This window comes from Aptenodytes patagonicus, chromosome 8 (assembly GCF_965638725.1).
Source record: "Aptenodytes patagonicus chromosome 8, bAptPat1.pri.cur, whole genome shotgun sequence".
NCBI lineage: Eukaryota > Metazoa > Chordata > Aves > Sphenisciformes > Spheniscidae > Aptenodytes > Aptenodytes patagonicus.
The window spans coordinates 6,469,976-6,491,879 of NC_134956.1; the positions used below are offsets into that span (position 1 = coordinate 6,469,976).

Consider the following 21,904-nt stretch of genomic DNA (forward strand, 5'->3'; position numbering starts at 1 on the left):
TAACGAGGTTTGGTGTGGGCATCTCCCACGGGCTCTCATCTCCATCCCTAGTGCTGGCCTGATCTTGTGTGTCCTCCAGGGTCAGGAGCCCCAAGGCAGCTCATCCCCAAACAGCACCCGAAGCTTGGACATGGGCACGCCAGGGGCATCATGGTGGCCCCGTGCACCCCACACTGGGCTGGCACCCAGGGGTGGATGCTTTCTGGCCAGGGCACGGGCAGGGCAGGCAGAGCTGGAGAAAGGTCCCTGCATTTTGCAGCAGTCCTCGGTGCTTCTGCTCATCCCCTGGGCCGCAGGGATGGGCAGCTGCTGCGCTGCGGGGGCTCCTGCTGCAGGGCCCCTCTGCAGCCCCAAAGAGCTCCCTCTCCATCCAGACCCGGCTGCCTTCCGCTGCGAGGGGGATGACAGTCAGGATACAAAATATGCCAGGAAAGGCTGTAGCACTGGGGAGCTCTTGGCTGGTTTTGCCATTCACGGCACAAACCTTTCAGAAATCCACTTTCTTAGAAAAAATATTTTTAATAGCACTGTTTGCAACCACTTAATCAAGGTAATTAGGAGCGAGTCACCCAGAAACAATGTGCAGCGATGCGTCACCGCAGAGCTCGCTGCAGCTTTATCAGGACAGCCCAGACCTGGCTGGGACACTTGATGGACTGGCCCAGCTCTGCGCACAGCACCCGGGGCGCTGGGCATTTGCTCCCCTCCCCAGCAGGCAGCCCTGCCTGCCTCAGCCCTGCCTGCCTCAGCCCTGCCTGCCTCAGCCCTGGTTCCCAGGCAGAGCAGAGGGACGGAGGGGCTGCGTAAATGGCTCTCGCTGCCAGGGTTGAACCTCCTTTTGCCATCCTTCATCCATAAACTGGCACGGTCAGACCTGCATGCCAGCACCGGTGGGTGACACTGGCTCTGCTGCTGCCCCCCGCTTGTTGCTGGTGCTGGCACAGGCAGCGGGCAGGGAAGGCGGCAGCAGTGCAGCATCCCCAGCTCCTCCTCTCCTCCCTTCCCACCAAGCGGCTTGTTCGTTCTGGCCGCAGCTCTCCCCTCCTCTCCCAGCGTGTTGCATCCTAACCTCGCGCCGGAGTCGATGACAGATTGTGGCGAGCGTGGTTATTTTCGTGTTTCCATCCGAAGGCGCGACGGCAGATGCTGAGTGTTTGCGCTGCATTAGTGCTAATGGCAGCCCCATTAAACCTTGCTGCAGATGGGTTGCTATGGAAGTCGGGGGGAAAATGAAACAGGAGCAGGAGCCCGAGCGGCTGGGAGGCTGCTGCCAGCAATCGCTCAAGACCCATCTCTATGGGGAAAGTTTCTTTTTTCTCGCTTTTTTTTGATGTTCCCAGCCACACACCGGCCATGCTGACCTTTCTGAAGGGGTTGAGTTCAGCCTCCCACCTCAGGGGGCTTTGCAAAGCGCCTCCCTGGTCCCAGAACACTCCCCCCTGTCCCATGCTGTCCTGCCCCATCCCTGCTCTTTGTCCTCGCCCACCCTCAGGCCCCCTATGTCTCCTGGCCATGCCAAGCTGGGGCCGTGTCCCCATGTGTCCCCAGAGCTCCCCTGGACACCGGAGCACTCTCCTTGGCCAAAAGCAGTCTTGGCCCCAAGGTCACCCATGCAGTGGCACCCGGGGCACCTCTCACGTCGTCCCTCCAGCTTGTTTCACCCCGGGGCTGGGTGGCAGCTTGGGGTGGCACCGTGGGCAGGGATGGGGGACAGCAGGGCAGGCTGCGGTGCGGGGCCGTTGTATCACCCTCGGTGATTTGGAGGAGGGAGAGGCCATGCCCTTCCCTGCCTACACAGCTAGGGTCTCTCAGGGATGCATGTTCACCCGCTGGCAAACATTCCGGGAGGAGCCCCGGAAAGGCAAGAGCTGGGTCCCGTTCCCACGGGACGGGCTTCCACCACGGCGCACTGCAACCGCCTGGCGCTGGTACGATAAGAGACCACAAAAAGCTCCCAGTTTGCGGGGGCCCGGCCAACCAGTTTTCCCAGTGAGAAGCTTCTGGCCTCCGGGCTTGCATCCAGGGCTCTGCAGGGAGTCCGCCGGGACAGGCTGGCTCCACTCTGTGCAGAGCCACGGGGGTCTGTCCCTCGAGGCACATCTGGTCTGTCCCCCTGCTCTGGATGTCCCCAGCACTGTCCCCCAGCCGTGGCAGCGGTGTGAGCCCCCCGTGCAGACCATCCCCAGCAGCAGATGGAGGTGCCAGGGCTGCAGCCCACACCGCGATGATGTTTACCAGGTTTCCATCCTCTGTTTGCCATCCTGCTCAGGCAAGAGACCTGCAAAGTGTACCTATAAAAACACTGGAAGGTCATGTTGAGTTTTTTGCTGCCGTCCTTTGTATCCATCCTCGCTGACAAGCTGCCGTGCTGCCCGTTGGGCGTCCCAGCCGGCTCTGTTCTCCCAGCTCCTCTCCTCCCGTGTGCTCTGCTTTCCTCCAGGGTTTTCCAGTGCCTTAGGTTCTTTTCCAGACCTTCAACCCCATCCCAGCACCATCAGCGGGGTCTCGGGTGTCCCGCACCCCCATGGCATGCAGGAACAGGGGCCGTGCTGACCCAGGGGACGCTACCGAAGGCACAGGTCTGCGCCACCAGCTGCAAAATGCATCCCAGGGCATCGTCATCACTGTGTGTCGGACTGCTGGGGCTGCCGGAGCTGTTTGTCCCTTTAAGGGACACTCTGACGCTGCAGAGAGCCATCCTCGCATTTATGTGCGCTTGGCAGGTTATATAAATTGCCTTTAAAAGTTGACTTCTTTATAAGCCATTTTCTGCTTCATAAAATGTTTATTACTGTTGTTTTTCTCCCAGTTCTTCTTCCTTGCTGCATTTTCCATCGCTACGCTGGGAAGGTCCCCTCTTCCTCTGCCTGCTGACCCCCTGCCTCCCACCTCTCCCCACCTTTTGGGTGCTGGAAAGGAACATTTGAAGGGTCAGAGCCCAGCAGGCCCTTTCTCCTTGGAAAAAAAAATAGCTATAAATTGAGCTGCAGATGTAAGAGCTGCTGGGGACAGGGTTTAACTGCTGGGCACAGCACAGGTGGTTTTGGGGTGTGGTGGCGTGCGCGGAGGCGGCAGAGGGAGCACGGGCAGCCCCACGCCGCTGCCTCTATCCATAACCCCCGCCTGCAAACACGCGAGCAAATAACAAAGCCCAGATAATTTCAAGCTCCATTAGAAACGAAACTCCAGGGAAAACAGGATCACTGTTTGCCAAATGGGGAAGGACAGGAGGAATAACAGAGATCTCGCTCCCGACCGCCCAAGAAAGGTGAGGGATAAAGCGGGGGGACGGTGCCAGTGGTGGCACGGCTGGATGCCCCTCCGTGGCCGTACAGCCCTGGATGCAGCATCCCTCCGGGCACGGGGCCCTGCCGACCAGCTACTCCATCCGGCGTTGCCGCGGTGTGCCTGGCACGTGTCTGCGGCGGGAGCGGCGCCTGTGCCACGCCACGCGTGGGCACCGGTGGCTGTTCCTGTGGGTTTGCCGCGGCGATGCAGGCAGGGCTTTGTGTTCAAAACGGCGCTAGAAGGGTGAACACCAGCTCCTTATCCCCCTTTCATTTTTCTCCTCCTTTAATTACAGATCCTACTTATCGGCTGAGAACAGAAAGATCGTCGTCATAACCTTGTACTTGCCCTTGTAGGTTTACCTAAAAAGTTAGAAAATAAAATCAAATACTCTAATTTGCAGTCATCTTGCCATTTCAAACCGAGTTTTCATTACAGCACAGAAAGTGCATTGAAGCTGTGTTTATAACCCCCTTTTAGATAACAAATCACATTTTCTTTTGGCTGGCGAGTGTGTAGAATTGATATTTTTTTTTTTCAGTTTAACAGGTTTGTGTGTTCAGGAATGATCTCCATCAACTGAGAGTCTTTATTGTGTTTGATATAATGTCAGCTTTCATTACGCTCGGAGAATTACTGTGTTAAAGCACCAACCTTGCTGTAGAGCTGTTCTGGCCGAAAAGCAGAACAAGAAAATCATTCACAAAAACCCCGTGTTGGTGCTGTTCCCTCTTAAAAGCCAAGGACGGGGCTCGAGGCTGCTCCCCTCGCCCCCCGCTCTGCAAGATGGCTGGGCCACCCGTGGTGGTCCCATGGGTGTGATGGTTTGGTGCGGGGGCTGCTGGCTTTCCTCCTGGTGCTGCCGTCCCATCCCATCCCATCACTGGCAGGACAGGGGGTCCCCGGAACCCACCAGCTCTGCACGGGTGCTGGCATCCCCATGGTACCCAGGTGCAGTGGAGGGGAGAGGCGGCTGCATCTTGTTCGAAGCAGGCTCGGAGGAGCGGGAGCGGACAGGAGATGCTGTGTAAAGAAGAATAGCCGGTGAGGCGTGATCAGATAAAACATCTTCTCAGGGAGATGAAAAAACTGTTGACGGGTCACTTAAATATTTCCCCAGCTCTGTCAGAGAGGCAGAGGGAGGAAATTGCTTTAAAAAAAAAAATATGCCAAGGCAGATTATGATGGCTGTTTCCACCTGTCCTCAGTAATGCATATGGTCTCTGCTGCTGGATAGGATGCGAAGGGACTCACATGGCGAGGGCGGCAGGAGAGGCACGGTCCCCACCAGACCGGTCCTGGGTCCATCCGACAGCCCAAGGTGGCTGGGGCTAACCGTGAATATTTCCCTCTTTCTGGGGACTGGGGAAGGATTCATCATGACGTGTATGGACCAGGATAGCTCTAGCCCAGTGGAAATAAAAGGTTCAGCCCCTACCAGCCGCTGCCAGTGTTTTTCATGATGCCCAGAGCCAGGCGTGGCTGTGATTGCAGGTAGGAATTGCTCCCAGGAATTCATCCGGTCCTTTTGGGAGCCTGTTCCTGGCTGTGGCCCTTCCACCACCCCGTGGCAGCTGTTGCAGAAACACTCTCTTTGCCTTGTTACACAGCCGAGAAGGCTGCTGTGCCTCTGGCAGGACTGGGAGACCTTGGGGTGACCCCTCACCCGGCTGAGACCTCCAGCCCCAGCTGCCAGCTAGGGCAAACTGGCCATCACGGACCCGTCCCCGGGCGCAGCCATCATCCGGTTCCATCCCGCTCCTCCCGACGTGGGTGGGCTTGGCAGGGGCGATGCTGCGGTGGGAATGCGCTGTGTCCCCCTGCTCGTCCCCTGCTGCCCCGCATCCCTTAAAGCCGACGCGAGACTGCAGGTGCTGCAGGCGCGGTAGGAGCTGCGTGAGCTGCGTGACACACTGCGGGCTATCTTCCGTACTAAAGGTGCAACTATAAGCAAAATCTGTTGCTATTTCTGTGTGCTTAACAGTTCGGGGACATGAAGAACTTGCTAAATATTCGCTGCCCATTATAAGTGCTGATGGCAGAGGAAAGAGCTGCTGGTGAGCAGAGCCACCGGCGCTGTGCGGGCACACCGGCTCCCGTTTGCTGTCCCCACCTGCTGAATTGCCCAGGCACAGATCCCAGTCACCTGGCTCATCCCTACATTGGCATGCCGTGGGCTGGGATGCTGGCCCTGCCACCGGCCCCGTCCGGCCCCATCCGGCAGCTGGGAAACAGGCAGGTGCCAGCTTGGGATCCAGCTTGTCTTCCCACCGCCCTCCGAGTTCCTCCTGCCTGCCTGGAAGGCAAACTGCTGCAGGATTTGGCTCTTCCAAAGCCAATTAAATCTTGAAAGAGATTTTCTGACCACAGGGGTCACCCGTGCCGCTCGGAGAAATGAAACCCACAGCCGGAGGGCTGAGATGGACCAAAATCAATGCAGTGCAGCAGGAGCTACCTGCAAATACCTCCTCACCCCGAGGAGCCGTAGCATCCCCAGGACCAGCAATCAGCAGGGTGACCCTTACAAGATGGCAGCAAGTGATCCTGTGGAGGACAACAGATCCGCAGGAGAAGGATTAGCCAGCTCGGGTGATATTATAGAAAAGCTATAGGGGGGAGAGCGAGCTGTGGCCCCTCTGCTGCATCCCTGCCAGCTGCGTGTTCCGGCTGGACAGGCTGGAGCAAGGAGAGCTGATGCGCCACCGGCAGCTCCTTCCGAGGCTTTTTTGGGGCGGTGGCAGCTGCCTGCGTGATGTGGTTTGACTGCCACCTCATTAGACCGCTGACTTGGAGGTTTGGTCCAGCACCCCTCCATCCTGACATTGCCGGGCTGCAGCGCGATAGCAGAGCACTGACCTAATGTTATTTTTAGTTGCTGTAATTGTTTTAGGCAAAAAAAGACCTACGTGAATGCTCTTGGAGAAGGCTGGGGGGTGGGGTGGCGGGGAGGAGTGCCTCTCACTGCTGACCTGAGACCCCCCGTGTCCCTCCTTGTCGTGGGCTTTGGTTCAAACCTGGTCTGCCGGCACGTGGCCAGGGAGCGCCCGTGCCAAAGCAGGGTCCTCCCCTGAGCTGGCAAGGCTCCGGCTCGCAGCTCTCCAGAAGCTCACAGCCTGGTTTCGTTAATTAGCTTTTTGCTTGGCATTTTGGTGTAAAATCGGCGAAAGACTGGAGCACGGGGCTGTTATGGAGGGCTCAAGGGGGACAAGGAGGACATAGAGTCCCTGGGGAGACTCGGGCATGCGGCATCCCCGGAGCCCCATCCAGGAGGTCCCGCCTGGGTCAAGCCCTGGCCGGGGGCTGCCCGGTGACACCCAACCAAGGGTGTTGGTGCAGGCAACACACCCTGCAAGGGTTTGGTGCAGGCATGGTGGTTACTCAGTGGCTTTGCCGGAGAAGCCTGGGCGATGGCTTCAGCGGCATTTGCAGATTAGTCTGTGGTTGCACTTAACTCCCAAAGTCGTTTCCCCATAACTTGCCCCGAGGTTTTAGGAGACTGAAATAACCCCATGCTTATCCGCTAGCGACACGGCGCTTGCAGTGCCATTACGCAGATGCCGTTTGGCAATTACGGTGTGAGAAAATGGGCAGCAGTTGACACATCATCGAGGAGCAGCTACCCAGCGTCTGCCTCCCCTTCAATGTGAACCGGCGAGTGCTTTTTGCAGGCTCATTTGCAAGAGACGGGGCAATGTTTTGCCCTGAAATCCCTCGACATCTTCACCTCCTTGTTTTCTTTATTGGTATTTATTCTGAAAGGCTCTAGAAATATCAGTGCTATTTACACAGACAGGGTGCTTGGTTTAACGTGGACCGGAGGAGGAGGAAGAGAGGATTACGTGAAGAAGACAAGCATGGTTTAAAAAACAAATATTAGGGAGAGGAAATTATAGGGCCCCTTGTTGCCTCTCAGGAGACCCCCAGCATCTCCCTCGAGGGTCTCCGAGAGCTCTGTCCCTCCTTCCTGGAATAAATTCCCACCGGCTCCACTGGCCTCTGGATGCCAGGGATGCGGAAGCCCTGCCAGTTCCCACGGGCTCCCTTGCACCCCACAAGCCCCGCAGCATCAGCGGGATCGTGGTGAGGAGAGTGGAGCCTGGCATCAGGGCATGTCCTGGGGCCAGGGCCGCAGTGACGCTGGCCATCCCACACGTTCTGTCTCACGTGTGCAAACCTCAGCGGTGGCGTGAGGTGGGCCAGGATCTCTCCCGGCTGCTCCTGGGGTCGTCAGGGCTTGGAAAAGTGCATGGCAAGGGCTCTGTGATCCTCAGGGAAACCGGTGGGAGCGACGTCCTTCCAGGAGGTCTGCTCCCCGTGCCGTGCCGTGCCGTGCCATGTCGTGGGAGCGCTGGAGCGGGTGAAAGCAGGAACAGGGGATGGCTCTCCTCCCTGAGCATCACCTCGCCACCCTCTCACCCACTGCGGGAGCAGGGCCACCACGTGTCAGAGGGGATTCGAGCTTTTCAGAGGAGCCGATGGAAGATAAAATGAATAACAAAGCACCTTCTGGATGGCTGTTGTTAGTCACACTCACTTCTGATTAAAGATCATTAAACATGAAATTAGCTCGTTTGTGTTACGGGTCTCCCGAGGGTTCCTTTAATTAGGAAGTGCAGATGGCCACGGACCCGGGGAGATGGCAGCACCGGCGAGGGGCAGGGGCGTGCGCAGGGCCGGGAGCGGCGCAGGGAGGGCATCCGAAGAGAAATTAATTTTTTTTTCCCCTTTTCTTGTTGTTGTAAACCCCTCAGCATTTCACAACAAATCACAGATAATTAATAAGTACATTCCCTTAATGACTAGGCTTTTTAATAGCAGAAATTGGAAGATGCTGCGTTGATTTTTTTTCACTTCCCCCTCTCGGTGCTGCCTTATCGCCATGATTCAAGTCACAGAGCCCGCGGCGGGAACTGGCCCCTCTGCCCAGGAGGGTGCTGAAACAACCGCCCTTCGCAATCCCCATCCTGGGGGGACATCGGCTGCGCAGCCTGCCAGGGTCCCCCTGCCACCGGTGCACCCGAGAGAGCAGCATCCCCGCTCCAGGGGCTTTTCCACCTCTTGGTGGTCTTGTGTCTTAACAGCCTGGGAAAGCAGCAGCAAACCACTCTAGGGAGCAGGTTTGTGGCTAGAGGATAACACTGGTGAGGGGTTAGTGACTGCCAGCTCCCAGTGGGGCCGGGACGGTGGAGCGGGTGGTGCCGTCTGCCTGGCGAGCTGCTCGGACCTGCCAGTCCCTTTCCCCAGCACGAGCCCGTGACCAGGCTGGGCTGGGTGTCACGGTGCCACCGGCCCCAGCACAAGCCCGTGGCCAGGCTGGGCTGGGTGTCATGGTGCCACCAGCCCTGGCACAAGCCCGTGGCCAGGCTGGGCACTGCAGAGGCAGCAGCAGAGCAGGAGCGGAGAGGACGGGGATGCAGTCAGTGCCGTTAAGGTTTTGGCTGGGTTTCTGTACTGGGCCCAGATCGCTTTCCTTGTTAAATAATAACGGCAATAATCATCCCAAAGCGCTGCCTGTGCATACGGGGAGGAAGGCTGGTTTGCGCAGCGGCTGCTGACTGCTGATTGAGTGGCAGACATGTTAGCACCGCGACGGCTGCCGGTGCGCCTGCATCGCGCTCGCGTCCTGGCACGCAGCGAAGAGTCTCCGAGTGCCCTTTAATTACCCCTTCTGATGGCACACGAAACGCTGTTGTGACAGCATTGCTGCTCTCCGAATTGCCTCTTTAGGAATTTTATCAGCTGCCTCGCGTCCTGACACGCGGGGAAGAGGAATCCGAGCAGACCTTTCTGCCTAAATAGGCTCTAAATACCTCAAATTAACAACGTGCGTTTCTCCACGGAAGTGAGGACGCTCTTCTTGTTTCTGCCGCGTGGGGAGGGGAGCGCTGCTGGCTGCGGGGCTGCTGCCTGCCACACTGCCCATGCCCGGCTCTCCTGTGGCTCCCGATGCTTGCAACAGGACCAAAGCATCCCGGGCGCGGGGACACGGTGCAGCCTTGCACCCGGTGGCAGCGCAGAGGCAGCAGTCATGCCGGCGGCACCGTCGCGGGGCTGTTCAGCCGTGGCGGAGGCTGTGCGTGGCCCTGCACTGCTGCGGCTCGGCGGCAGCCATAAGCGGAGGGAAGCGTGGCAGGTGATGGCCGGTCCTTGGAGGGCGGACGAGGGGGATGTGGGGTCCCGACCATGTCCCAGGGACAGCCTGGGGTGGGTAGGGTTTGGTCCCGAGCGATGTGGTGTCTGCCAGCAGCAGGACGGAGGTTCCAAGGGAATGAGTAGCGGGGAGGGACCCCTCTGCCATTCCCATCCCTGCCCAGCACTAACTCCGCTCTCCCTTTTCTCTGCAGGAGGAAGACATCGAGTACTATGACTCCAAGGCCGACACTGAATACGTGAGTACCGTCCCTGCTGCACCGCTGACACAGTCACCACCCCGGCCCTGCGCTGAGCCCCTTGCCAGGGTTGTCCCAGCACCGTACCGGGGGGGCATGGCACAGCATTCGTTACAGCTGGCGTAACGAGACTCTGCGGTGGGCAGCAAGTGCCCAGTGTGCAGCCGTGTCCCCCCCAGCCAAGCCATGGCGGTATCTGTCTGCCGGCACCGGGCCCGGCAGCAGGCAGGTGGGCCAGTCGCTCCGCTGCCTGCAAAAGTTTCTAAAATTAAAGCTGGCATCTGAAATTCAAATGAAGAGCAAACCTTTAATTAGAGACTGAATCTAATTCTCTGCCCCCCTCCCGGCACAGCCGACCTGTGATTTCTGGCAATCAGTGCTTTAAATACAGACCTGACAGCTCCGCTTTCCCGGCGCTCCCGAGGGGGCTGGCATTTGCCGGCTCCTCCGCGTGGTGACGATGACGGCTTTCAGGTGCCACACCGTGGGCGCAGGGCGCTCCGCCGGCAATGGCTGCTGCCCCACGGCACCCCGCTTTGCTGGCAGGTGACGGGTAACCCGGCTCCTATGTTGTGCTGTGCCGTGGGATCCTTCTGAAATAGGGGCTCACCAGGTCGGTGACGCTCTCAGTGCGGGGCCGCTGGGGAGCGGGCGCGTCACAGTGTCCTCAGAGCTGGCCGGGAGCCCCAGTCTGAGCAGGGTGGGGGTTTGGGGGCAACCCCAGCCAGCGCGGTGCCCCGGGACCTGTCCTCGCCCCGAGGTAGAGCCAGCAGCAGATGTGCCATCGGGGGACAGTACTGCAGCAGGAGGGGAGGAGCGGCAGCACATGGCGTTGGCAGCAAACCGCTTGCAAACCACACGGCCTCATCCGAAAATAATGCTCAGGTGAACCCACGAGCCTTCAGAAGGCCCCATGCAGAAGGGAGGGGAGGATCCGGGCTTGATGGGGTCCCACCAGCTCGAGCGATGCACCCTGCGCCGAGCTCCGGCTCTCCTCTCACCCCACCTTGGAGGTGATGCCCCAGAGCAGAGCCTCCAGGCTGGAGCAGAGGATGGATGCCTTCAAAGCAGAAATACTGTCAAACCACCCATGCCATTGTCCCCAGGCGGTGACAGCAGGAGGGCTCCTTGACAGGGGAGGCCGGAGCCACAGAGTCTGGGAGGTGGAAGAGAGATGTCGAGCAGATGCTGTGACCGAAGGGGAGGGCACTTGCTCTCCCGAGCAGGTCTCCCTGCTCACGGTCCTGCTCATTCAGAGCAGGGGATGTCTCCTGTCCCTCCCCAGCCTGGGGGAAGCTGCCAAAGGAGGGAAGGGAGGATCCTGCTCTCCATGGCCGCTCCAGAGAGGACGGAGCTAATGGGCTTAAAATGCATTAAAGCAGATTTTGGACAGAAGCAGAGGAAAAGCTGGCTTGCAGTTGAGGCAGGAGGAGACAGCCCAGGGAGCAGTGCAGCTCCCTGCCCGGCGGGCTGAGGAACAGGACTGATGCATCCATGAGGCTCGGCAGGGCTTTTGCCATCACTGCCACAGGGCAGGGGACAGGGGAGCTGTACGTCCCCATGCCCGGTGTTACCCTGACTGGTCCCGGCTGCCCATGGCCAGCCGGTGTTGGCAGCGGCGATCTGAGCTGGCAACTCCTAGCTGTTAGCTTTGGGATTAGCCATTTCTGCAAGCGAGGAGAGCATCCTGGTTACCTTAGGCAGGACTGGGAAATAGGAGGCATCTCGACCTCGGAGCTGTGCCCGCCGAGCCCTCCGAGCACGTGGGACACTGGGGAGAAACCACGCACCGCGGCGTGGCACCGTGTCCCAGGGAACCATGGGGCTCAGCTCCCCAGTCCCCAGCCCTTCCCCAAGGGAGGTGGCGTGTCATCGGGGAGGAACAGCCTTGCAAATGTGTCGTCAGCCACACCGACTTCAGTCCTCTGGGGAAAAAATCAAGCAAAATTGGGGGTGTCTTTTTGCCGAGGTTTGTGGGTTCAGCAGGCAGGGTGCTTCCCTATCAATGCTGTTGCTGCTTCCCAGTGAAATCCCAGCAAATTTAATTCCAGCAAAAATAATGGAGAGAAAAGGTGATGCTGAAATAAAAAAGGAGGGAGATGATACCCGAAGGTCTGAATGGAACTAAATAGCACTCTTTCCATCTTTTCTTTATTTAGCTTCAATTTTTATATTTAAATTGAGCAGGATCTAGCTGAAATGGGGTTAGTTCTGATGGACAATGCCTATTCAACGTAACTGGGGCTTATTCACAAGCCTTAACACCGGCTTTAACTACAGCGAGAAAGAAATGAGCTTCCTATTCATTTTGCTTGCACCTCAGCTCCACTATCTTCCTAAACAGATTTTGGATTTCCAAGTGGTTTTTAACAAATGGGAACAGCAGAAAATTTTCCTGGGGGTCCCCAAGGCTCTCAAAATGTTTGCAGAAGCAAAGTTTTCACCTTTCCCCACTAGCAAGGGCTATGGGGTTTATCCGGGGAGAAGTGTTCAAATCAGCAGACGCTCTCAGTTGGGTATCACAGGCGGAACAATGCAGAAATAAAGTGATTTTCCATCTTTAGTATTGTGTTTACAGCAGGGGATGATGCTTAAGCCACAGCTAAGGCCAAAATCCCCCGGGATGTGCTGTTCTCTGGTGGGAGCTGATGGAGCCATGCCCAGGTCCCGGCTGGAGGACCACGTTACAGGCTTCATTTTCTGCTTCGTATCAGCCAGGAGCTGTCGGTTCCCAGGCTGTAAAGTGGCGGACGAGAGGTTTTGCTGTTGCTACTCCTCCCATGGTTGGAGAGATGTTCCCGGTGGCAGTACAGTGTCCGTAAGGGCTCGGCATCCACCCCTGGGGACATCTGTGCAAGCCCTGGTCCTTGTCCCCGTCCTCTCTGCAGGGCTGATGTGATGAGGAGAAGTGGGATCGTGTCATTTTGTCCCCTTCTGAACCGAACGTCATCACTTCTCCTCCATGGGCACGCGGTTTGCAGGTGAAGGTACTGCTCACCCCAAGGTCAGCCCTCTGGCACCCACCCGCCTGCTCGAAGTCCCTGGGGAGGGGTGAGAGCAAAGGGGCCAGTGGTGGGAAGCTGTGCACCAGCCTCTGCAGCCGCCGGTGCAGGGGAGGCAGGGGAGAGCACGGCGTCGGTCCTGGCCGCAGGCAGGGACTGCCGGCCGCAGGCAGGGGCTGCCCGCTGGCTGCTCACCCTGCTCGGGAGATGCAGCGAGGAGAGGGAGGAGGGAAAGAAAAGCCCCTAAATGTCAGCAGCAGATGAAGGGTGTTGGAAAATTTAATCTTCCAACTTTCTCAACTAATGTGACATTTGGATTTTCTCCCGATAAGCTATCAGCCCCAGAAGTTTCTTTCTTTTGCCTTTTTTCTTTTTTTTTCCCCTTCTTCTTTCCTCTGGCTGGTAATTTAAAAATAAATAGTCTAGAAAGATCTCTAAACAGTACCTTTGGCAAAGATTAAAAAAAGCGAAGGGGGATAGGGGAGCAGGCTGGCGGGAGAGGCTGATTGTTATTTATAACCTGGGCTGCTATAAAAGCAGGAACGTGGCTGAAGAACACACCGTCTCCCTCCCTGGCATTAAATTGTTGCATTTCAGGAAAAGCTGAGATATTTAAGAAGGAGAAAGGCCCTTTTGTGTGGGCTTGGAGTTTCTTGGCCGTGTGCCTTGGAGCTTGCTGAGGGGGCAGAGGGCAGGACCGCAGCCCCGGGGGTGGGCTCAGCCCCTCTGCTCAGCCTGCCCTGCTTGCCCTGAGAGCTGGCGCAGGGCAGCAGTGGGTTTGCAGTTAAGGGAAAAAAACTCCTTCTGAATTTGGGGAAAAGAAGGGGTTTTGACGTTTCCTCGGACTCCCCAAATGGGGTGGAGTGCTTTGTTTGGATGGTTTCAAAATCTTTCTGTCTCAGAAGGCGGCTCCCCCAGGACAGCTTGCGCAGGGAGAGCGGGAACGCGTGCTGTTCACATCTGAGAGCTGGCCCTTTCTTGCAAAAAAAAATGGCATTTTCTAGCAACAACAACAAAACGCTTCTGCCAAGGAGCCCCTGGGTCCCGCCGCAAGGCGATGCTGCCGGTGGGTGCTGTGTGGGCGCAGCCAGGGGCTTTGCCGGGCAGGAAGGCACACACCCCCCCACCCAGAGCCCCAGGAGGTGGACAAGTACGTGCTGTCACCACTCTTCTCCCTGGCCTCTCGCGTGACCTTGGGCAAATGGTCCCGTGCCCTGGGACTCATTTCCCCTCACCTGCAAAGGACAGCAATGAACCCCCCCACCTTTGCAAAGGCTTTGAGGCTTGCAGGTGAATTGAGCCACACATCCCGTTTATATTCATTATTAGTAGTAATCGCAGCATGTCGATATGAATATTTCGCTGGCTTTTCCGGACTTAACATGGATGGGTGCCCCTGGGAAATTTAAAAGGGTGTGTTGGGATCTCGGTGCGATATATTCTTGATCAGGCATGTGAGGGGCAGGATGTGGGATGCAGGGATGCCGTCGGGGTGATGCGGCTCGCAGGAGCTCTGCTGGTGCCGAGGGTACCAGGAGGAGCACCGCCGGGGAAGACTGCGGCTACCCGGCATGTTCGGAGCTGCGAAACCCCAGCTGGCATCCTGGAGCTGCCACCTGCGCCACTAGCCAGATCAGCCCTGTGTTTGTCATGGGTGCTACCATTTAAGCAGTCATCATTAGCTGTGATGGCTCGTTCCCATGGAGATGAGCAATGAACGGGGGTGTCTGCATCCGTGGGAGCTGCCTGGCCGAGGCATCGCTGCTGCGCCAGGTCACATCCCCGGCTTGATCCACAGCTCCAAACCCCATCACCAGTGGGGACCCCCCCGATAGTCCTTGTGCCCGTGGGCAGGCTGGCTCTTCTCAGCCAGCACCAGCCTGGATGTGATGGAGGGCAGGTACTTGCCGAGAGCGCGGCAGCCTCCAGCAAAGCTGTTGGGTGGTGCCACTGGTGCTTACTGGGTGTTGGGGCATCTCTGGGTTTTGCCCCCTGTCCATCATTTTGGGAGACTCAAGAGAAAATGTTGTGACTGGCAACCCAGCTGCTAAAGCACTGAAGATGGCAAAAGCTCTCGGCGCGTGATGACTTGCTGAAGCAATAAATATGTATAATATTTATATATTGCCATGGAGTCGATTTCTAATGGTGTGTAGCAAATAATATATTCAAACTGTAGCATCTATTTGTGTTATGTTGTACATATTGTAACAGATAAATAGATGTTTCCAAGTTCTTTTGAAATGTAATGATGAGAAATGCTGCAAAATCTGGCTGGGGGCCTGCCGAGATGCTCGCAGTTAAACCGGTGTAAATCCAGGAGAACTTGAATCGTCTTCTCCTTTGCTCTAATATAAATTTAACACAGAATTTCTTCCTCCTCCACCTTCCCAAGGTGGCTCCTTGTAGCCCCAGCCTAGCACTGAGATGCTCCCGTCCCTGCCTGGGCTGGTGACGGCTTTGCCTGCCTTCATCTGGGTGGAAATGACCCCATTTCAGGGGCCAAATTCAGCCTGGCTTAAACAGGAATAACTCGGTTGAGGTCAGGAGATTTATGGATAAAGGATAAACGTAGCTTGGATAACACCAGCTCTTTCCGTGGGTCTGTTTGCCGTATAGGTGTCAGTGATGCATGAAGTGTCCTACGTATAGATAGCTGTATACTTGTCTCGAGATCTATACATATGCCTCTGTACAGCTACATGAATGAGAGCAGCCAGACAGCGCCGAACCTGGCAGAATACAAATTAGCCCCTCAGAAGTGGGTGATATAATGGAATAATGATAAACAGAGGAGCGGTGATTATATACAGTAGTTCCAGCTCTGGTGAAGTGGGGAATAACCATGCCAGTGTGGGGGAAATAGGGAGGGTTGGATTTTCCCGGCTGCCGGTAGTGGCGGGAGCAGCGGATGGGCTGGACCTGGGCAGGTGCCCCATCGGTCTGAGATGGGGAGGGACAGGGAGGTGTCACCAGGACTTCGCTGAGCTCAGGAAAAGAAAGTTTTAGTGTCAAAGCAGGGTTTTTGGTGCTGCAGGTGTCCTCGGGGCCACGGCTTTATCCCATCTAAAGCCTGTTTTCAGCAGACGCCTCTAAATCACCGTCTAGTGCTCAGAGAGGTTGGCAGGGGCGACCTATTGTGTGTGCAGCTGCTTTCCCCCAGAGACCTGAATCCGACATTGATGGCAGGCTTGGGGCCGGATCCGCTTTCCGGATAGCCCCTGGCCCGGCACACAGCCAGGGTGCCAGCTCTGCTGCGGCATTGCGGCTTTGCAGGGGGTCCGGCAATCAGTTTTGTGCCTTTTGTCTGGATTTACGTGAAATTGAGAGCGTAATCTGGATTTTGATCTTGGCGACGTGGCTCAGGGGAGGTGGGGACAGTCCCTGCCTGCCTCCCGTTTGGCTACTGCGGCTGTAATTGAGTTCAGCATCTTTCTGGATGGCTGGAGCTCCAGCACTGGGATCGGCTCAGCGGCGTGTTTACACTCGCAATCCATCGTCTGGAATTAAAGCCCAAACCTCGCATATCAATCCTGTTATTCTCCCGAGCTGTGGCGAATGGTTTGGCCACCCCTCACAATGTCAGGGGAATGTCACTGCCTCGGTGGCCGGCCGGAGCTGGCGCAGGTGAGGTGGCATCTCTCTGCATTGTCTGTGAAGGGGAAACAGGGAGGAGGCCAGGATGGGTGTTAAATGAGCTTCATAGTTTATTTCCCAAACACATCATTTTCCTTTAAATGCATGGCTTTTCCCATGAGAAATTCAGATCTTTTGTCCCTTGGGTTTTGTTGAGAGGAGCCTGGCCAGTGGGAAAGCTGCGTGCGCTGGGCCATCGAGGACAGCAGGATGGGACCATCCCCTACCCCTTATCCCTGCTGGTGCCAGGGTTCTTTGCCGCAGGACGGCATGGGGCATCCCTCCGGGCGGCCGTCCCTGGCACGGCACCGCACGAGCCCTGCCTGGAGCTGCTCGCGCTTCCAGTCACGTCCGCTGTCGTTTCTCCGGGGCTGATCTCTGCTACCGCAATCAGACGGCCTTACACGGGCTCCAAGATAGGCACTTCACTCGGGGGGAGGCACAAAGGGAGAGGCACTGAGCTGCTTCTCAAGGGGAATTCGCTCCCTCGCCGGGCGGCTCAGAGACTCCTGCTCTCCTGCGCCCCCCCCCCGCCCCTTTTGCTCCCGCAGCCGGGGCCATGGGAGGGTGGCTGGAGCCATCCTGTGCCCCAGCTCGGGCTTGGCATGTCCTTGCCCCTGTGTTGCCTGTTCCTGCCCGCAGACAGAGCAGGCAGCTCTGCACTTGTCCCCTCTTCAGCAGAGTTGTAGCTCGGGGGGCACAAAGGGCAGATGCTGCAGCAGCAGCATCCTCCTCCCCATCCTGAGCATCTCACAGCCGGCTGCAAACAGCCTTCCCCGGCCGCTGGGCTCGTGGCAGGGACGTGACAGCCTGGAGCCAGCACCTTCTCCCAGGTTTCTTTGCTCCCGGCAGGATAGCAAAGGCAATTTCCCCAGCTCTGTAGCGAGGCCACCCCCTTCTTCCCGCTACCCCGTGTGGCCCTGCACCTTGGCTCCAGCCCTGTCCCCCTGCCTGCAGCCACTGGCTGTCCTGCCTGCACCGGCTCAGCCCCCTTGCCGGAGGGGTTTTACCTCCGTGCCGTACTGGCAGAAGGACCCCAGGAAGGGAGAGGAGGGCTGGGAAGGCGAGGGAGCGTGCTCCGGCGCCGGCAGTGGGGAATTCGCCGTCTCTCCACCATAATTAAATATTGTTTGCATTGCTTATTGACAGAGTGCTAAGCTGCACTCCGTTTTAATTTGTTCTTTGATAGTTGCCTTTTGCTGCTAATTGATTTTCAAGGCTTTTTTTCGGTTTGGGGTTTTTTTTTGTCTGATTTAATACCTGCCGTGCTACGAAAGCCGGAGAGGCAAGGGTAACCAGCGCTCGCCTTCGTGCACACCCGCTCCTGACATCCACTCCCCTGTGCCACCGGTGCTGGCACGGGCTGTGGGCCAAATGCGGCACAAGAGCCATCATTGCCAGTCTCCGCGGGGGGATATTTGGTGATGGGCTTTGGGCAGCGGCATTCCCGGCGTGTGTCCAGGGCTGGCACCCCCAGGTGACCCCATGTGCTCTGCTCCTTCCCCAGGATGATCCCGATGGAGAAGAGATCGAGAGGGAGAAGTCCAACTCATTGAAGCTGGAGTTCACCGATGACGCCAACTTCAAGACCAAGGTTAACTATTCGTACGCTGCCGTGCAGATCCCCACGGACATCTACAAAGGCTGTGAGTGCCCCTCCTCACCTGATCCGCTCCGCTCTGCTCTGCCAGGCCGGGCTCAGCCTCCACCTCTCCTGCTCAGGGTGCTGCAGCCCCGGGGACCGTCACTCCCGGGGTGCCCCAGCTGGGTCTTGGTGCCGGGGCAGGCTGGTGCCCAGCCGGGTGGGCACTGAGCAGAGGCAGTCACTGTGTCAGGACAGAGTTGACAACGTGTCCCTCCCCAGGGACCCTCAAGATCTTAGCATGGGCCAAAGAGGCAAATCGGGGGTTAGGGGTTATTGGGAAGGGATGGAGAGCAAAGGAGAAATGGTAATTATGGCACAGGGTAGAGCTCGGCTGTGCCCACGTGGCTGTGATCCTCCCGGAGCTCGAGGAGGTTCAAAGCGGGAGCTGGAGAAGATCAGAGGCACCGAACAGCTCTGTGCAGGAGCAATTACGGAGACGGCAACTCCCTGCTCATAGAAGGGAGCGAGACAGGGCTGAGGGGTGGGAGAGGGCGAAGCAGGGATGCTTCCTCACTGGCTTCGGGCTGCTTGGGGCTGAGGTTATGAAAAGGGAGGGGGAGCAGCTGAAATCCTGCAGGAAGGCAGCGAGGGCGATTGCAGGACAGTGCGATGCCGCCCTGGGGCAGCCCCCGCGGCCAGGAGTGTGCAGGGGGTGTCAGCCCCGTGGCCGTGCCCCTGCGGCTGCCGGAGGGCATGGGCTGCTCCAGAAAGGTGGCCTGGGTCTGTGGGCCTGCTCGGGAGCGGGCAGGGAGGGAGGGATGGACGGATGGGTAGATGGACAGATGGGATAGGACGTACCACACCAGCTTTCAGTCCCCGCCGAGAGGTGACACAGTCCCTGAGCTTCCAGAGCTCTCTCCTACCTCACCCTGCCGCGGTGGCACATGGTGACAGTAGGTCTCCATTTCCCTCTAGTGGCTGCTCTGCAACCAAGCTGGGGACCGCTCTCGGCTGGAGACCATGCTCCAGCACCTGCAGGCCACATCCTGCACCCAGCCCCAGACCCTGCTGTTGGGGGGTACCCCTCGTCTCCCTGCACCACTGACGGCACCACTGTCCCCCCGCACCCCCTTGTCTCGGTGGCACTTGCCGAGGGCTCCCAGGTGGTCACGGCGGTGACAGCTCACGTTCCTGCCCTGAGCGGTGCTTTCCCGGTACATGGCCTCGTTACCGTCACGGCTGTGCTCAGAGCCGCATCGGTGCGACAATTTCACCGTGGCGGCGGCAGTGGATTAGAAATTTTCAATTAGTTTTATTACCCAGCTAGTGCAGGCCAGGCAGCTAATGAAGCACATCATGCGAGCGGGGGGCGGGCAAGTGGGGTGGGCTGCGCGGGATGAAATATTCATTACTCCTCACCCCTGCTCACCAGCTGACACCGCGGCTGATGCCCTGCCACGGCCACATAAATCATCCCGCTCGGCCGTGGGACGAGAGCAAATTGGAGATTAACATGCTCCGGGGACTTGCAGCTGCTTGGAGAGGGATGCTGGAGAGGGGATGGGGCGGTGGGGGGTCCCAGGTGGGGAAAAGGGCCGCAGCCATGGGTACAGCGGTGCATGGGCACAGGGATCAGACCATGCCCGGCCACACCGGGGTGCTCTGAAAAGCTGGGGTGCAGGGCAGGGTGCTCAGCCACTGCACCCCAGAGAGCAGGTTTGGGGTGCGGGCATGGGGACACCGGCAAGCGTGGCCAGTCCCTGCAGAGCCGCAGGCAGGGAGCATCTCTCCGGTGGGACCCGGCAGAAAGGTACTATCGCTGCCTGGCATGCTAATTAAACCACCGAGGAGACGCCCTCCACCGTCACCCCTCGCTACACACACAAATTACATCCTATATGTGTTTTATTTACTGTGCCGTTTTTAATTAAATCTGCAATCGCTCGCTGGTGGGGCGGGGCTGGGCTCACCCCGATGGGGACAGGGACGAGATGGGGACAGGGACGGGGATGTCTTTGGGGGGTCTGGCAGCTCTGGCCTCGACCAAGGGGGACAGGAGCCATCCCAACCATGGACACAGAGCCTCCCGTCCGATGAGCAACAGCTCATCACTCTGCACATGAGGAGAGTGTAGGGGCTACGTTCATGCACAGGGAAGGTATAGGGGCTGCATTTGTGCACAGGGAGGATATAGGGACTGTGTTTGTTCACAGGGATGATATGGGGGCTGCATTAGTGCTCAGAGATGTTATAGGGGCTGTGTTTGTATGCAGGGAGGGTATTGTGCATTTGGCACAAGCCTGGCTGACAGGCCCCGAGGGGCTGGGGGTGCAGGCGCTGCCGAGGCTGTCAGGGATGTGTCAGTGGCCAGCATGGTACCCGGCCAGGGCCGGTGGCGCTGCCCGGGGCTGCTCCCGGCAGGCAGGAGCCTGGCAGCCTGCTCGCGGCCCCTTCTCCCGGGAAAAACCACATCCTGTGACAGAGCCAAACAAGAAATCATCCTAAGTGCCCAGATAACAGCGCTCTGTGTGGGCACGGCACTGAGAAATGGCTGAGGAGATACGGACAGAGTAAATCGTGGTTTGAAGGCACAGCTGCCTGAGGGAAGGAGAAGTCTTCTTCAGCAGTGGTGCTGGGATGGAGGGATCCGGGATTCACCCTGGGTGAAACCTGCCCCCATCCCGCCAGCACCTCAGGGCTGTGGTGAAGGCTTGAACGGGTGATGACGGTGTTTCGAGGAGGGACAAGTGTGGGAGGAAGCCTTGGGAGAGCTAAATATACTCCTCAAATGCACACCAGCTCCCCTGCAGCACCGCACTGATTGTTCTGCCCAATGCCGAGGAGAGGGGCCGCTTCTGGGAACTCTTGCACCCCAAAAATGCACTGAGGGTCCCCCAGGAGGGAGCAGCACCTGGCCTGGGGGTGCCGCCGGCTGCCCGCTCCTGCCCACAGTGGCATGGCTGGCTCCTCTGTGCCACGGTCCCGGGGCGGCCCAGCATGGGCTGCTGGGGGGATGCTGGGGGGCTCTCCACACCTGCCCAGAGCTCAGGGCACCCACAGTGTTTGGGGTGCCCCGAAGGGCCCTGTGAGCACCGGGAGGTCCTGCTGTCCCTGAGGCAGCCTCCCCAGTGGCCAACCAGCCCCGTACCTGCCTCGCCATGCCGGCTCCCCCATGCTCCACCAGCTCCTCTTGATTAATCACAGGCTGGGGCTGCCAGCAGCTTATCTTTTGCTTTAATAGCTGAATAATTTAAAACCGCTGTTTGCCGGCATCTTAATTGCTTTTGCGTCAGGTGCTGAGGCCAGTGGGAATGCAGAGCGGGGCCCGGGGAGGCTCTACGTGGCCCCGCAGGGACACAGCCTCTTGATTTCCCAGCTGGTGGCTGTCCCCAGGGAGCGGGGCTGGCATGGTGGCGGGAGGAGCAGGGTGTTTTGCCAGGAAGAGGGTGAGATGGCAAGCCAGCTGTCCCCAGCGGTGGCTGTCCCTGCCCAGAGCCAGGGGACGGGGACAGTGAGCGCTCAGGGGAGCCCTGAGGGTGGCTCCCATCTCTGGGGACAAGGAGCAGGCTGATGCTGGAGCCTCGTGGGAGCGGCTGCAAAGCCCCTGTGGGCTCCTGCATGGGAAGGGGCAGAGGGGACACACCGCCTCTCCCTCCCTGCCAACATCACGGGGACACCGTGGTTCCTGTCACCCCCCAGCCCATCCCAGGCTCCGCTGCTCCCCCCTCACCCACCCACCTGGCTCTGTCTCCCACAGCCACCGTTATCCTCAACGAGCTGAACTGGACGCAGGCGCTGGAGGACGTCTTCATCGAGAACCGGAAGGAGGATCCCTCCCTGCTCTGGCAGGTGTTCGGCAGCGCCACCGGCGTAACCCGCTACTACCCTGGTGCGTGGCGGGGGGCAGCGGGGGGCGGTTGCCGGTGGGGGGGGCTGGCCAAGGGCAGCCCGGGCCCTTCTCACCGTGAGATGTGGGTGAGCATCTCCCGGCGCTGGCCCTGGGG

At 58.4% G+C, this 21,904-nt stretch overlaps 1 protein-coding gene across 2 annotated transcripts in view; it reads left to right on the forward strand.

The window, feature by feature from the left end:
* CACNA2D2 (calcium voltage-gated channel auxiliary subunit alpha2delta 2) overlaps window positions 1-21,904 on the forward strand; it is a 227,444-nt gene that overhangs the window by 183,217 nt on the left and 22,323 nt on the right. For both annotated transcript variants that reach the window (XM_076346119.1, XM_076346120.1), the window contains exons 5-7: window positions 9,633-9,677; window positions 17,823-17,961; window positions 21,658-21,789. In XM_076346119.1, coding sequence (XP_076202234.1) covers window positions 9,633-9,677; window positions 17,823-17,961; window positions 21,658-21,789 — 316 coding nt within the window. The remainder of the gene's footprint in view (window positions 1-9,632; window positions 9,678-17,822; window positions 17,962-21,657; window positions 21,790-21,904) is intronic.